The following is a 12,751-nucleotide window of genomic DNA, read 5'->3' as shown; positions in this document are numbered from 1 at the left end:
TTAGTCGAGGTCAGTTGTACATGTAGGTAGAGGTAAAGTGCATAGATAATAAACAGATTGTAGCAGCAGTGTAAAAACAAAGGAGGGGTGTCAATGCAAATGGTCCGGGTGACTATTTTATTCATTGTTCAGCAGTCTTATGGCTTGGGGGGTAGAAGCTGCTGAGCATTTTGGACCTAGACTTGGCGCTCTGGGACCGCTTGCCGTGTATTAAAGTAGTCAAACGTTTAGTTTTTTGGTCCCATATTCCTAACTCGCAATGACTATATTAAGCGTACAAACTCGTGCAAACTTGGATTCATTTGCTGTTTGTTTTGGTTGTGTTTTAAATGATTTTGTGCCCAATATAAATGAATGGTAAATAATGTAGTGTGTCATTTTGGAGTCACTTTTATTTTAAATGAGAATAGAATATGTTTCTAAACACTTCTACATTAATGGATTGGACCCTTTGAAATGTTTTTGCCTAAAATGACATACCCAAATCTAACTGCCTGTAGCTCAGGACCCAAATCTAACTGCCTGTAGCTCAGGACCCAAATCTAACTGCCTGTAGCTCAGGACCCAAATCTAACTGCCTGTAGCTCAGGACCCAAATCTAACTGCCTGTAGCTCAGGACCCAAATCTAACTGCCTGTAGCTCAGGACCCAAATCTAACTGCCTGGAGCTCAGGACCCAAATCTAACTGCCTGTAGCTCAGGACCCAAATCTAACTGCCTGGAGCTCAGGACCCAAATCTAACTGCCTGGAGCTCAGGACCCAAATCTAACTGCCTGTAGCTCAGGACCCAAATCTAACTGCCTGTAGCTCAGGACCCAAATCTAACTGCCTGTAGCTCAGGACCCAAATCTAACTGCCTGTAGCTCAGGACCCAAATCTAACTGCCTGTAGCTCAGGACCCAAATCTAACTGCCTGTAGCTCAGGACCCAAATCTAACTGCCTGTAGCTCAGGACCCAAATCTAACTGCCTGTAGCTCAGGACCCAAATCTAACTGCCTGTAGCTCAGGACCCAAATCTAACTGCCTGTAGCTCAGGACCCAAATCTAACTGCCTGTAGCTCAGGACCCAAATCTAACTGCCTGTAGCTCAGGACCCAAATCTAACTGCCTGTAGCTCAGGACCCAAATCTAACTGCCTGTAGCTCAGGACCCAAATCTAACTGCCTGTAGCTCAGGACCCAAATCTAACTGCCTGTAGCTCAGGACCCAAATCTAACTGCCTGTAGCTCAGGACCCAAATCTAACTGCCTGTAGCTCAGGACCCAAATCTAACTGCCTGGAGCTCAGGACCCAAATCTAACTGCCTGGAGCTCAGGACCCAAATCTAACTGCCTGTAGCTCAGGACCCAAATCTAACTGCCTGTAGCTCAGGACCCAAATCTAACTGCCTGTAGCTCAGGACCCAAATCTAACTGCCTGTAGCTCAGGACCCAAATCTAACTGCCTGTAGCTCAGGACCCAAATCTAACTGCCTGTAGCTCAGGACCCAAATCTAACTGCCTGTAGCTCAGGACCCAAATCTAACTGCCTGTAGCTCAGGACCCAAATCTAACTGCCTGTAGCTCAGGACCCAAATCTAACTGCCTGTAGCTCGGGACCCAAATCTAACTGCCTGTAGCTCGGGACCCAAATCTAACTGCCTGTAGCTCAGGACCCAAATCTAACTGCCTGTAGCTCAGGACCCAAATCTAACTGCCTGTAGCTCAGGACCCAAATCTAACTGCCTGTAGCTCAGGACCCAAATCTAACTGCCTGTAGCTCGGGACCCAAATCTAACTGCCTGTAGCTCAGGACCCAAATCTAACTGCCTGTAGCTCAGGACCCAAATCTAACTGCCTGTAGCTCAGGACCCAAATCTAACTGCCTGTAGCTCAGGACCCAAATCTAACTGCCTGTAGCTCAGGACCCAAATCTAACTGCCTGTAGCTCAGGACCCAAATCTAACTGCCTGTAGCTCAGGACCCAAATCTAACTGCCTGTAGCTCAGGACCCAAATCTAACTGCCTGTAGCTCAGGACCCAAATCTAACTGCCTGTAGCTCAGGACCCAAATCTAACTGCCTGTAGCTCAGGACCCAAATCTAACTGCCTGTAGCTCAGGACCCAAATCTAACTGCCTGTAGCTCAGGACCCAAATCTAACTGCCTGTAGCTCAGGACCCAAATCTAACTGCCTGTAGCTCAGGACCCAAATCTAACTGCCTGTAGCTCAGGACCCAAATCTAACTGCCTGTAGCTCAGGACCCAAATCTAACTGCCTGTAGCTCAGGACCCAAATCTAACTGCCTGTAGCTCAGGACCCAAATCTAACTGCCTGTAGCTCAGGACCCAAATCTAACTGCCTGTAGCTCAGGACCCAAATCTAACTGCCTGTAGCTCAGGACCCAAATCTAACTGCCTGTAGCTCAGGACCCAAATCTAACTGCCTGTAGCTCAGGACCCAAATCTAACTGCCTGTAGCTCAGGACCCAAATCTAACTGCCTGTAGCTCAGGACCCAAATCTAACTGCCTGTAGCTCAGGACCCAAATCTAACTGCCTGTAGCTCAGGACCCAAATCTAACTGCCTGTAGCTCAGGACCCAAATCTAACTGCCTGTAGCTCAGGACCCAAATCTAACTGCCTGTAGCTCAGGACCCAAATCTAACTGCCTGTAGCTCAGGACCCAAATCTAACTGCCTGTAGCTCAGGACCCAAATCTAACTGCCTGTAGCTCAGGACCCAAATCTAACTGCCTGTAGCTCAGGACCCAAATCTAACTGCCTGTAGCTCAGGACCCAAATCTAACTGCCTGTAGCTCAGGACCCAAATCTAACTGCCTGTAGCTCAGGACCCAAATCTAACTGCCTGTAGCTCAGGACCCAAATCTAACTGCCTGTAGCTCAGGACCCAAATCTAACTGCCTGTAGCTCAGGACCCAAATCTAACTGCCTGTAGCTCAGGACCCAAATCTAACTGCCTGTAGCTCAGGACCCAAATCTAACTGCCTGTAGCTCAGGACCCAAATCTAACTGCCTGTAGCTCAGGACCCAAATCTAACTGCCTGGAGCTCAGGACCTGAAGTAAGGACATGCATATTCTTGATACCATTTGAAAGGAAACACTTTGACGTTTGTGGAAATGTGAAATTAACGTAGGAGAATATAACGCATTGGAACTGGTAAAAGATCATACTAAACAAATTACATTCTTATTTACATTAAAAGTGACTCCAAAATGACCCAATAAATGAGTTACCATTCATTTCTATTTGGCACAAAATAATCTGAAAAATACCCTTAATTAATTTCAAATCTGAACTTCTGTTAGTACAGAGCCAAAACAACAAAACATGTGTCACTGTGCCACTACTTTCGGAGCTCTCTGTATGTCAGCCCTGGGCAAATCTTTTCCATGGAGGGCCACATTAGAATATATTTTTGCCATCGCGGGCCAGAATCATATTACAGGATTACACATCATGTGTATGACTGTGCTGACAGATATATCTACTGTAAATCACATCCAGATATGCTAATTATTTGACTTTTTTAACAGGCACAGAAATAATGTTTACACCTATACAGTACCTTAGTAATAATAATAATAATAATAATAATAATAATAATAATAATAAACCTCTACTTTAGCAAAGAAAACAATTATAACAGGTGTGTTGTAATAAAAAACGAGTGGTGTCCACTGATTAAATGCAGTCTTTAGATAATCACAAACTTTGTGATGATTGACAGGTTGTTTCTTCATGCAAAATAGATTTGGGGTTTAAAATTCAATTAAGCTGGTTTATTTTAGGGGGTTTAGTGAAGGTGGATCATTTTTCACCCTTAGGACAAGGGGAGTATACAGAATGTTATTAGACTACACAAGGGTTAAACATGCAATGAACTACACGGAGGGAAAAGTACACTGTGCATTCAGCACCACGGACAGAACTCTTGTTAACGGGTATGCACAAAAACACAGGAAATAGAGAGAGCTCAACATTACATTTAAACTACTCAATCAGAGTGAGGTTGAAGTCTCTGATGGGCATTGACTGGAGCAGTGAAATCAGGTATAGTTTCTGATGTCGCTATGCGCAGGATTATTGAGAGGTGAGTCAGTAAGAGATGATCTGTGCCTTGACTTGTTATATTTCATATATTTAATCTCTGAAAATGTCCGTTCACACACGTTGACCCAAACAGTACAAACATCTTCTGAGCATGACTCCTAATCTTTGGAAAGTTTTGTTCATCGGGAGATGCATAGAACCTCGTCAGTGACATTTGAATAGTTCTCCAATCACAGCATCAGACTGAAGATCGATCAGCTCAAGTTGCAGGTCCGTGGGAATGTTATCCACATTGAAGGTGAAAGGAGAGGAAACCAACAGCATGTCACTTTCCAACACATTGAAATCCTCAAAACGAAGTGAAAAAACACAGTTCAAAGCACGTAGCAGCGATGTATACTTCTCCCTCTGGTCGTCTGATAGGGAACAGACTAGTAGTGTCATCTGATAGGGAACAGACTAGTAGTGTCAGAAGGTCATCTGATAGGGAACAGACTAGTAGTGTCTGAAGGTCATCTGATAGGGAACAGACTAGTAGTGTCATCTGATAGGGAACAGACTAGTAGTGTCAGAAGGTCATCTGATAGGGAACAGACTAGTAGTGTCATCTGATAGGGAACAGACTAGTAGTGTCAGAAGGTCATCTGATAGGGTACAGACTAGTAGTGTCATCTGATAGGGAACAGACTAGTAGTGTCAGAAGGTCATCTGATAGGGAACAGACTAGTAGTGTCATCTGATAGGGAACAGACTAGTAGTGTCAGAAGGTCGTCTGATAGGGTACAGACTAGTAGTGTCAGAAGGTTGTCTGATAGGGAACAGACTAGTAGTGTTGGAAGGTCATCTGATAGGGTACAGACTAGTAGTGTCAGAAGGTCATCTGATAGGGAACAGACTAGTAGTGTTGGAAGGTCATCTGATAGGGTACAGACTAGTAGTGTCAGAAGGTCATCTGATAGGGAACAGACTAGTAGTGTCAGAAGGTCATCTGATAGGGAACAGACTAGTAGTGTCAGAAGGTCATCTGATAGGGAACAGACTAGTAGTGTCAGAAGGTCATCTGATAGGGAACAGACTAGTAGTGTCAGAAGGTCGTCTGATAGGGAACAGACTAGTAGTGTCAGAAGGTCATCTGATAGGGTACAGACTAGTAGTGTCAGAAGGTCATCTGATAGGGAACAGACTAGTAGTGTCAGAAGGTCATCTGATAGGGAACAGACTAGTAGTGTCAGAAGGTCATCTGATAGGGAACAGACTAGTAGTGTCAGAAGGTCGTCTGATAGGGAACAGACTAGTAGTGTCAGAAGGTCATCTGATAGGGAACAGACTAGTAGTGTCAGAAGGTCATCTGATAGGGAACAGACTAGTAGTGTCAGAAGGTCATCTGATAGGGAACAGACTAGTAGTGTCAGAAGGTCATCTGATAGGGAACAGACTAGTAGTGTCAGAAGGTCATCTGATAGGGAACAGACTAGTAGTGTCATCTGATAGGGAACAGACTAGTAGTGTCAGAAGGTCATCTGATAGGGTACAGACTAGTAGTGTCAGAAGGTCATCTAATAGGGAACAGACTAGTAGTGTCAGAAGGTCATCTGATAGGGAACAGACTAGTGGTGTCATCTGATAGGGAACAGACTAGTAGTGTCAGAAGGTCATCTGATAGGGAACAGACTAGTAGTGTCAGAAGGTCATCTGATAGGGAACAGACTAGTAGTGTCATCTGATAGGGTACAGACTAGTAGTGTCAGAAGGTCATCTGATAGGGAACAGACTAGTAGTATCAGAAGGTCATCTGATAGGGAACAGACTAGTAGTGTCAGAAGGTCATCTGATAGGGAACAGACTAGTAGTGTCAGAAGGTCATCTGATAGGGAACAGACTAGTAGTGTCAGAAGGTAATCTGATAGGGAACAGACTAGTAGTGTCAGAAGGTCATCTGATAGGGAACAGACTAGTAGTGTCAGAAGGTCATCTGATAGGGAACAGACTAGTAGTGTCAGAAGGTCATCTGATAGGGTACAGACTAGTAGTGTCAGAAGGTCATCTGATAGGGAACAGACTAGTAGTGTCAGAAGGTCATCTGATAGGGTACAGACTAGTAGTGTCAGAAGGTCATCTGATAGGGAACAGACTAGTAGTGTCAGAAGGTCATCTGATAGGGAACAGACTAGTAGTGTCATCTGATAGGGAACAGACTAGTAGTGTCAGAAGGTCATCTGATAGGGTACAGACTAGTAGTGTCATCTGATAGGGAACAGACTAGTAGTGTCAGAAGGTCATCTGATAGGGAACAGACTAGTAGTGTCAGAAGGTCATCTGATAGGGAACAGACTAGTAGTGTCATCTGATAGGGTACAGACTAGTAGTGTCAGAAGGTCATCTGATAGGGAACAGACTAGTAGTGTCAGAAGGTCATCTGATAGGGAACAGACTAGTAGTGTCAGAAGGTCATCTGATAGGGAACAGACTAGTAGTGTCAGAAGGTCATCTGATAGGGAACAGACTAGTAGTGTCAGAAGGTAATCTGATAGGGAACAGACTAGTAGTGTCAGAAGGTCATCTGATAGGGAACAGACTAGTAGTGTCAGAAGGTAATCTGATAGGGAACAGACTAGTAGTGTCAGAAGGTCATCTGATAGGGTACAGACTAGTAGTGTCAGAAGGTCATCTGATAGGGAACAGACTAGTAGTGTCAGAAGGTCATCTGATAGGGTACAGACTAGTAGTGTCAGAAGGTCATCTAATAGGGAACAGACTAGTAGTGTCAGAAGGTCATCTGATAGGGAACAGACTAGTAGTGTCAGAAGGTCATCTAATAGGGAACAGACTAGTAGTGTCAGAAGGTCATCTGATAGGGAACAGACTAGTAGTGTCAGAAGGTCATCTGATAGGGAACAGACTAGTAGTGTCAGAAGGTCATCTGATAGGGAACAGACTAGTAGTGTCGGAAGGTGGGGGAGATTGTTGGCTTCTATTTGGCGAGTCAGGGGGAGTAATATTCCCTTGAAGGCTTTGACAAGGCTGTTCATCTGATTGTAGTTTCCCTTGTAGTTTGGAATTCAGTTAATTCATGAAGGCCATGATGTCCAGGTGAAGGCAAAATCAGTCAACCATTCAAACGTCTGCAGTTGAGGAAAATCCACATATTTTCCCAAATGGCACTCAATGGGTTACACAGAGACTGAGCCAGACTCTTAGCCCTGACATGGGACATCCAGAGACTGAGCCAGACTCTTAGCCCTGACATGGGACACCCAGAGACTGAGCCAGACTCTTAGCCCTGACATGGGACATCCAGAGACTGAGCCAGACTCTTAGCCCTGACATGGGTTACTCAGAGACTGAGCCAGACTCTTAGCCCTGACATGGGACATCCAGAGACTGAGCCAGACTCTTAGCCCTGACATGGGACACCCAGAGACTGAGCCAGACTCTTATCCCTGACATGGGACATCCAGAGACTGAGCCAGACTCTTAGCCCTGACATGGGGCACTCAGAGACTGAGCCAGACTCTTAGTCCTGACATGGGACATCCAGAGACTGAGCCAGACTCTTAGCCCTGACATGGGGCACTCAGAGACTGAGCCAGACTCTTAGCCCTGACATGGGGCACTCAGAGACTGAGCCAGACTCATAGCCCTGACATGGGTTACCCAGAGGCCCTAGCCGGTCTGTATGGGCCATTGCCCTTCCCCGCTCCACCATCACCCACCGTGACCGACATCTGCAAATCATTGCACCCTTTTAATTATCCCCTGGTGAACCCCATGGAAAATGCGACACAAGAATGTAAACTCAACCCATTGAGAACTGTTCTCTTTTGTTTTTGTATTTAAAACCAAATACTTTTCGGACTATTTTACCGGATGACTTTTACTTGAGTAATTTTTTAAGGTATCTTTACTTTTACTCAAGTATGACAATTGGGTACTTTTTCCACCACTATGTAGAATCTATACCAAGGTGCATTGAAGCTAGTCTGGTTCGTGATTTGACCAATAGGGATTGGACCAATAGGGCAGTTTCTTTTCAGTTTGCATGTCTCTTTGTTATTAAACATGACTTTTGTTGTGATTTTTCGAGTGTCGTGTTTTGGTGTGTGTGTGTGTGTGGTTGCGTGTGTGTGGTTGCGGAAAGGGGAATTTTGGGTCTTCTGCATTTAACCCAACCCCTCTGAATCATAGAGGTAAGGGGGGCTGCCATAATCGACATCCACATCTTCAGCGCCCAGGGAACAGTGGGTTAACTGCGTTGCTCAGGGGCAGATCGACAGATTTTTACCTTGTCAGCTCGGGGATTCGATCCAGCAACCTTTCGGTTACTGGCCCAACGCTGTAACCACTAGGCTACCTTCCGCCACGGTTGCTCTTGTGATGCTTGTACCGGCTGGCAATGGCTTGCCAATGCAAAAGACACATAAGAAGCATATTCCACTGTGACTTGTGGCTGATTGTTCATGGTACACTGACTATGAAAGAATAAGGCAAACACAACACATGGTCACAATAGAACATTAGATCAAGGCTGCAGTAATGGTTTGTGTCCCAAATGGCACCCTATTCCCCTGTCAAATAGCACCCTATTCCCTATGGCCTTGTCTGAAGTTGTGCACTATTAAGAGGAATGGGGTGCCATTTGGAAGCATGCCTGGTTATGTTGGCTACGTGCCTTCCCATCGCAAAAAAAAAAGCTACTGATTTCCAAATCACTGCCAAAATCTTCCCAGCATCCAAAACAAGCAATTCTAGAGGAATGTGCACGGCACAACAATTCTGAAATGCTGAAACAATTATGGCGAGTCAACAGAGATGTTGAAGCCGTCATCAGAGCCTGCCTGTATACCCAGGCCTGTGATAAAACCTGCTCATGCGTTCAGACAGACAGGGAGGAGAGTGTACAGTACAGTACAGTGGTGGGCCTCTGTTACACATGCCAGGCACACCAAACACAACATGTGCACAGAGACTGGTTAAAGACTGGAGTACAGAAGGTGAACAATTCCTAGTAAGGGCTTCCCATGATCATGGCGTAGGTCTGATGTTTGTTAGAGCAGAAACCCAACCAGGTAGAGGCCTGTGTTAGAGCAGAAACCCGACCAGGTAGCCCTGTGTAGGAGCAGAAACCCAACCAGGTAGAGGCCTGTGTAAGAGCAGAAACCCAACCAGGTAGAGGCCTGTGTAAGAGCAGAAGCCCAAACCAGGTAGAGGCCTGTGTAAGAGCAGAAACCCAACCAGGTAGAGGCCTGTATAAGAGCAGAAACCCAACCAGGTAGAGGCCTGTGTAAGAGCAGAAACCCAACCAGGTAGAGGCCTGTGTAAGAGCAGAAACCCAACCAGGTAGAGGCCTGTGTAAGAGCAGAAACCCAACCAGGTAGAGGCCTGTGTAAGAGCAGAAGCCCAACCAGGTAGCAACTTTTACAAAAAGGCTTGCTTGGTAGTGCAAGATAAATGTTGCTTTGTCTTGATGCTTCTGAGAACCGGTTTTAATTGAATTGAGGCTTGGGTTTCCACTCATCTTGGTTTGCATTAAACTGAATAAGGATAATTTACATTACCATTTTGGACCAGTTTTAATTACTCAAACTAAGTTAATGGAATCCCTGGCTCCTGACAACAGGGCAAAACTAAAACACAGGAAGAATCCCTGGCTCCTGACAACAGGGCAAAATGAAAACACAGGAAGAATCCCTGGCTCCTGACAACAGGGCAAAACTAAAACACAGGAAGAATCCCTGGCTCCTGACAACAGGGCAAAATGAAAACACAGGAAGAATCCCTGGATCCTGACAACAGGGCAAAACTAAAACACAGAAAGAATCCCTGGCTCCTGACAGCAGGGCAAAATGAAAACACAGAAAGAATCCCTGGCTCCTGACAACAGGGCAAAATGAAAACACAGAAATAATCCCTGGCTCCTGACAGCAGGGCAAAATGAAAACACAGAAAGAATCCCTGGCTCCTGACAGCAGGGCAAAATGAAAACACAGAAAGAATCCCTGGCTCCTGACAGCAGGGCAAAATGAAAACACAGAAAGAATCCCTGGCTCCTGACAGCAGGGCAAAATGAAAACACAGAAAGAATCCCTGGCTCCTGACAACAGGGCAAAATGAAAACACAGAAAGAATCCCTGGCTCCTGACAGCAGGGCAAAATGAAAACACAGAAAGAATCCCTGGCTCCTGACAACAGGGCAAAACTAAAACACAGAAAGAATCCCTGGCTCCTGACAACAGGGCAAAATGAAAACACAGAAAGAATCCCTGGCTCCTGACAACAGGGCAAAATGAAAACACAGAAAGAATCCCTGGCTCCTGACAGCAGGGCAAAATGAAAACACAGAAAGAATCCCTGGCTCCTGACAACAGGGCAAAATGAAAACACAGAAAGAATCCCTGGCTCCTGACAGCAGGGCAAAATGAAAACACAGAAAGAATCCCTGGCTCCTGACAACAGGGCAAAATGAAAACACAGAAAGAATCCCTGGCTCCTGACAACAGGGCAAAATGAAAACACAGAAAGAATCCCTGGCTCCTGACAACAGGGCAAAATGAAAACACAGAAAGAATCCCTGGCTCCTGACAGCAGGGCAAAATGAAAACACAGAAAGAATCCCTGGCTCCTGACAACAGGAATGACAGCTTGTGCCTTATGTTTTACATTTCTGTGTATATAATCTTTTAGTTCCAGAGTTTTGACGGGTGAGGAGGGAGTGGTGCTGCAGCTGGATCTAATTCAAGCCTGGATGTTTGAAGAGAGAGAGAGGGGGGGCTTTAGACAGCATCCAAAATGGTACCATATTCCCTATTTAGTGCACTACTTTAAACCAGAGCCAATAGGGAGCTAATTGGGACATGGCCTATTGTGTTCCTCCACATTGGGGGAAACCTGCTTGGTCCTAGCTGTCTTTATCCAGTTTCCACTCTGTTCTGAATCCACTCGCTAGCCTGGTAAATTAACAAGACATCTACTGACAACGTAGGCACCGAAATATAACATGTGCAGGACACTGAGTCACAGCCAAGACATGTGAGCTCCCTCCAAGTAATGAAGGACTGGAGGGTTTCTTTATTTCCACTCTGCCTCTTTCATCTTCTTTCTCGTGCATCCTGTTGGTGCAGGAAAAATAAATGGATGATTAAAGTTGGCAGCAATAAGAGGCTGCCATTGGCTGTCCTGTGAGTTAGCCAAGAAGAGGGAAGTCAGACTTGAAAATAAGAAATTAAACATCAGATAAATCCATTGGGCTCAGCTCTTATATAACTGGTGGTGAGCGTGTAGGAAAACAGAGCACGTGTGTACGGTCTACTGTTGACTGTGAAAACAGAGCATGTGTGTACGGTCTACTGTTGACTGTGAAAACAGAGCACGTGTGTACAGTCTACTGTTGACTGTGAAAACAGAGCATGTGTGTACAGTCTACTGTTGACTGTGAAAACAGAGCACGTGTGTACGGTCTACTGTTGACTGTGAAAACAGAGCACGTGTGTACAGTCTACTGTTGACTGTGAAAACAGAGCATGTGTGTACGGTCTACTGTTGACTGTGAAAACAGAGCACGTGTGTACGGTCTACTGTTGACTGTGAAAACAGAGCACGTGTGTACAGTCTACTGTTGACTGTGAAAACAGAGCACGTGTGTACGGTCTACTGTTGACTGTGAAAACAGAGCACGTGTGTACAGTCTACTGTTGACTGTGAAAACAGAGCATGTGTGTACGGTCTACTGTTGACTGTGAAAACAGAGCACGTGTGTACGGTCTACTGTTGACTGTGAAAACAGAGCACGTGTGTACGGTCTACTGTTGACTGTGAAAACAGAGCACGTGTGTACGGTCTACTGTTGACTGTGAAAACAGAGCACGTGTGTACAGTCTACTGTTGACTGTGAAAACAGAGCATGTGTGTACGGTCTACTGTTGACTGTGAAAACAGAGCACGTGTGTACAGTCTACTGTTGACTGTGAAAACAGAGCACGTGTGTAGTCTACTGTTGACTGTGAAAACAGAGCACGTGTGTACGGTCTACTGTTGACTGTGAAAACAGAGCACGTGTGTAGTCTACTGTTGACTGTGAAAACAGAGCACGTGTGTACGGTCTACTGTTGACATTGTTGTAATGTTGTTGAGACTGGAAATTAAGCCAGCTTGTTCTGCTGTTGAGACTGGGAATGAAGCCAGCTGGTTCTGTTGTTGAGACTGGGAATGAAGCCAGCTGGTTCTGTTGTTGAGACTGTGAATGAAGCCAGCTGGTTCTGTTGTTGAGACTGTGAATGAAGCCAGCTGGTTTCTGTTGTTGAGACTGGGAATGAAGCCAGCTTGTCCTGTTGTTGAGACTGGAAATGAATCCAGCTGGTTTCTGTTGTTGAGACTGGAAATGAAGCCAGCTTGTTCTGTTGTTGAGACTGGGAATGAAGCCAGCTGGTTCTGTTGTTGAGACTGGGAATGAAGCCAGCTTGTTCTGTTGTTGAGACAGAGAATGAAGCCAGCTGGTTCTGTTGTTGAGACTGTGAATGAAGCCAGCTGGTTCTGTTGTTGAGACTGGGAATGAAGCCAGCTGGTTCTGTTGTTGAGACTGGGAATGAAGCCAGCTGGTTCTGTTGTTGAGACTGGGAATGAATCCAGCTGGTTCTGTTGTTGAGACTGGGAATGAAGCCAGCTGGTTCTGTTGTTGAGACTGGGAATGAATCCAGCTGGTTCT

At 45.4% G+C, this 12,751-nt stretch overlaps 1 protein-coding gene across 1 annotated transcript in view; it reads right to left on the bottom strand.

Annotated features, from left to right (window-relative positions):
* Window positions 1-9,604: 9,604 nt before the first annotated feature.
* LOC118397629 (syntaxin-12-like) overlaps window positions 9,605-12,751 on the bottom strand; it is a 32,524-nt gene continuing 29,377 nt past the window's right edge. The window contains exon 10 of the mRNA XM_052469420.1: window positions 9,605-10,791. Coding sequence (XP_052325380.1) covers window positions 10,786-10,791 — 6 coding nt within the window. The 3' untranslated portion in view covers window positions 9,605-10,785. The remainder of the gene's footprint in view (window positions 10,792-12,751) is intronic.

The sequence above is a fragment of the Oncorhynchus keta genome, chromosome 19, assembly GCF_023373465.1.
Source record: "Oncorhynchus keta strain PuntledgeMale-10-30-2019 chromosome 19, Oket_V2, whole genome shotgun sequence".
Taxonomy (NCBI): domain Eukaryota; kingdom Metazoa; phylum Chordata; class Actinopteri; order Salmoniformes; family Salmonidae; genus Oncorhynchus; species Oncorhynchus keta.
This window is presented reverse-complemented; position numbering and strand designations above follow the sequence as displayed.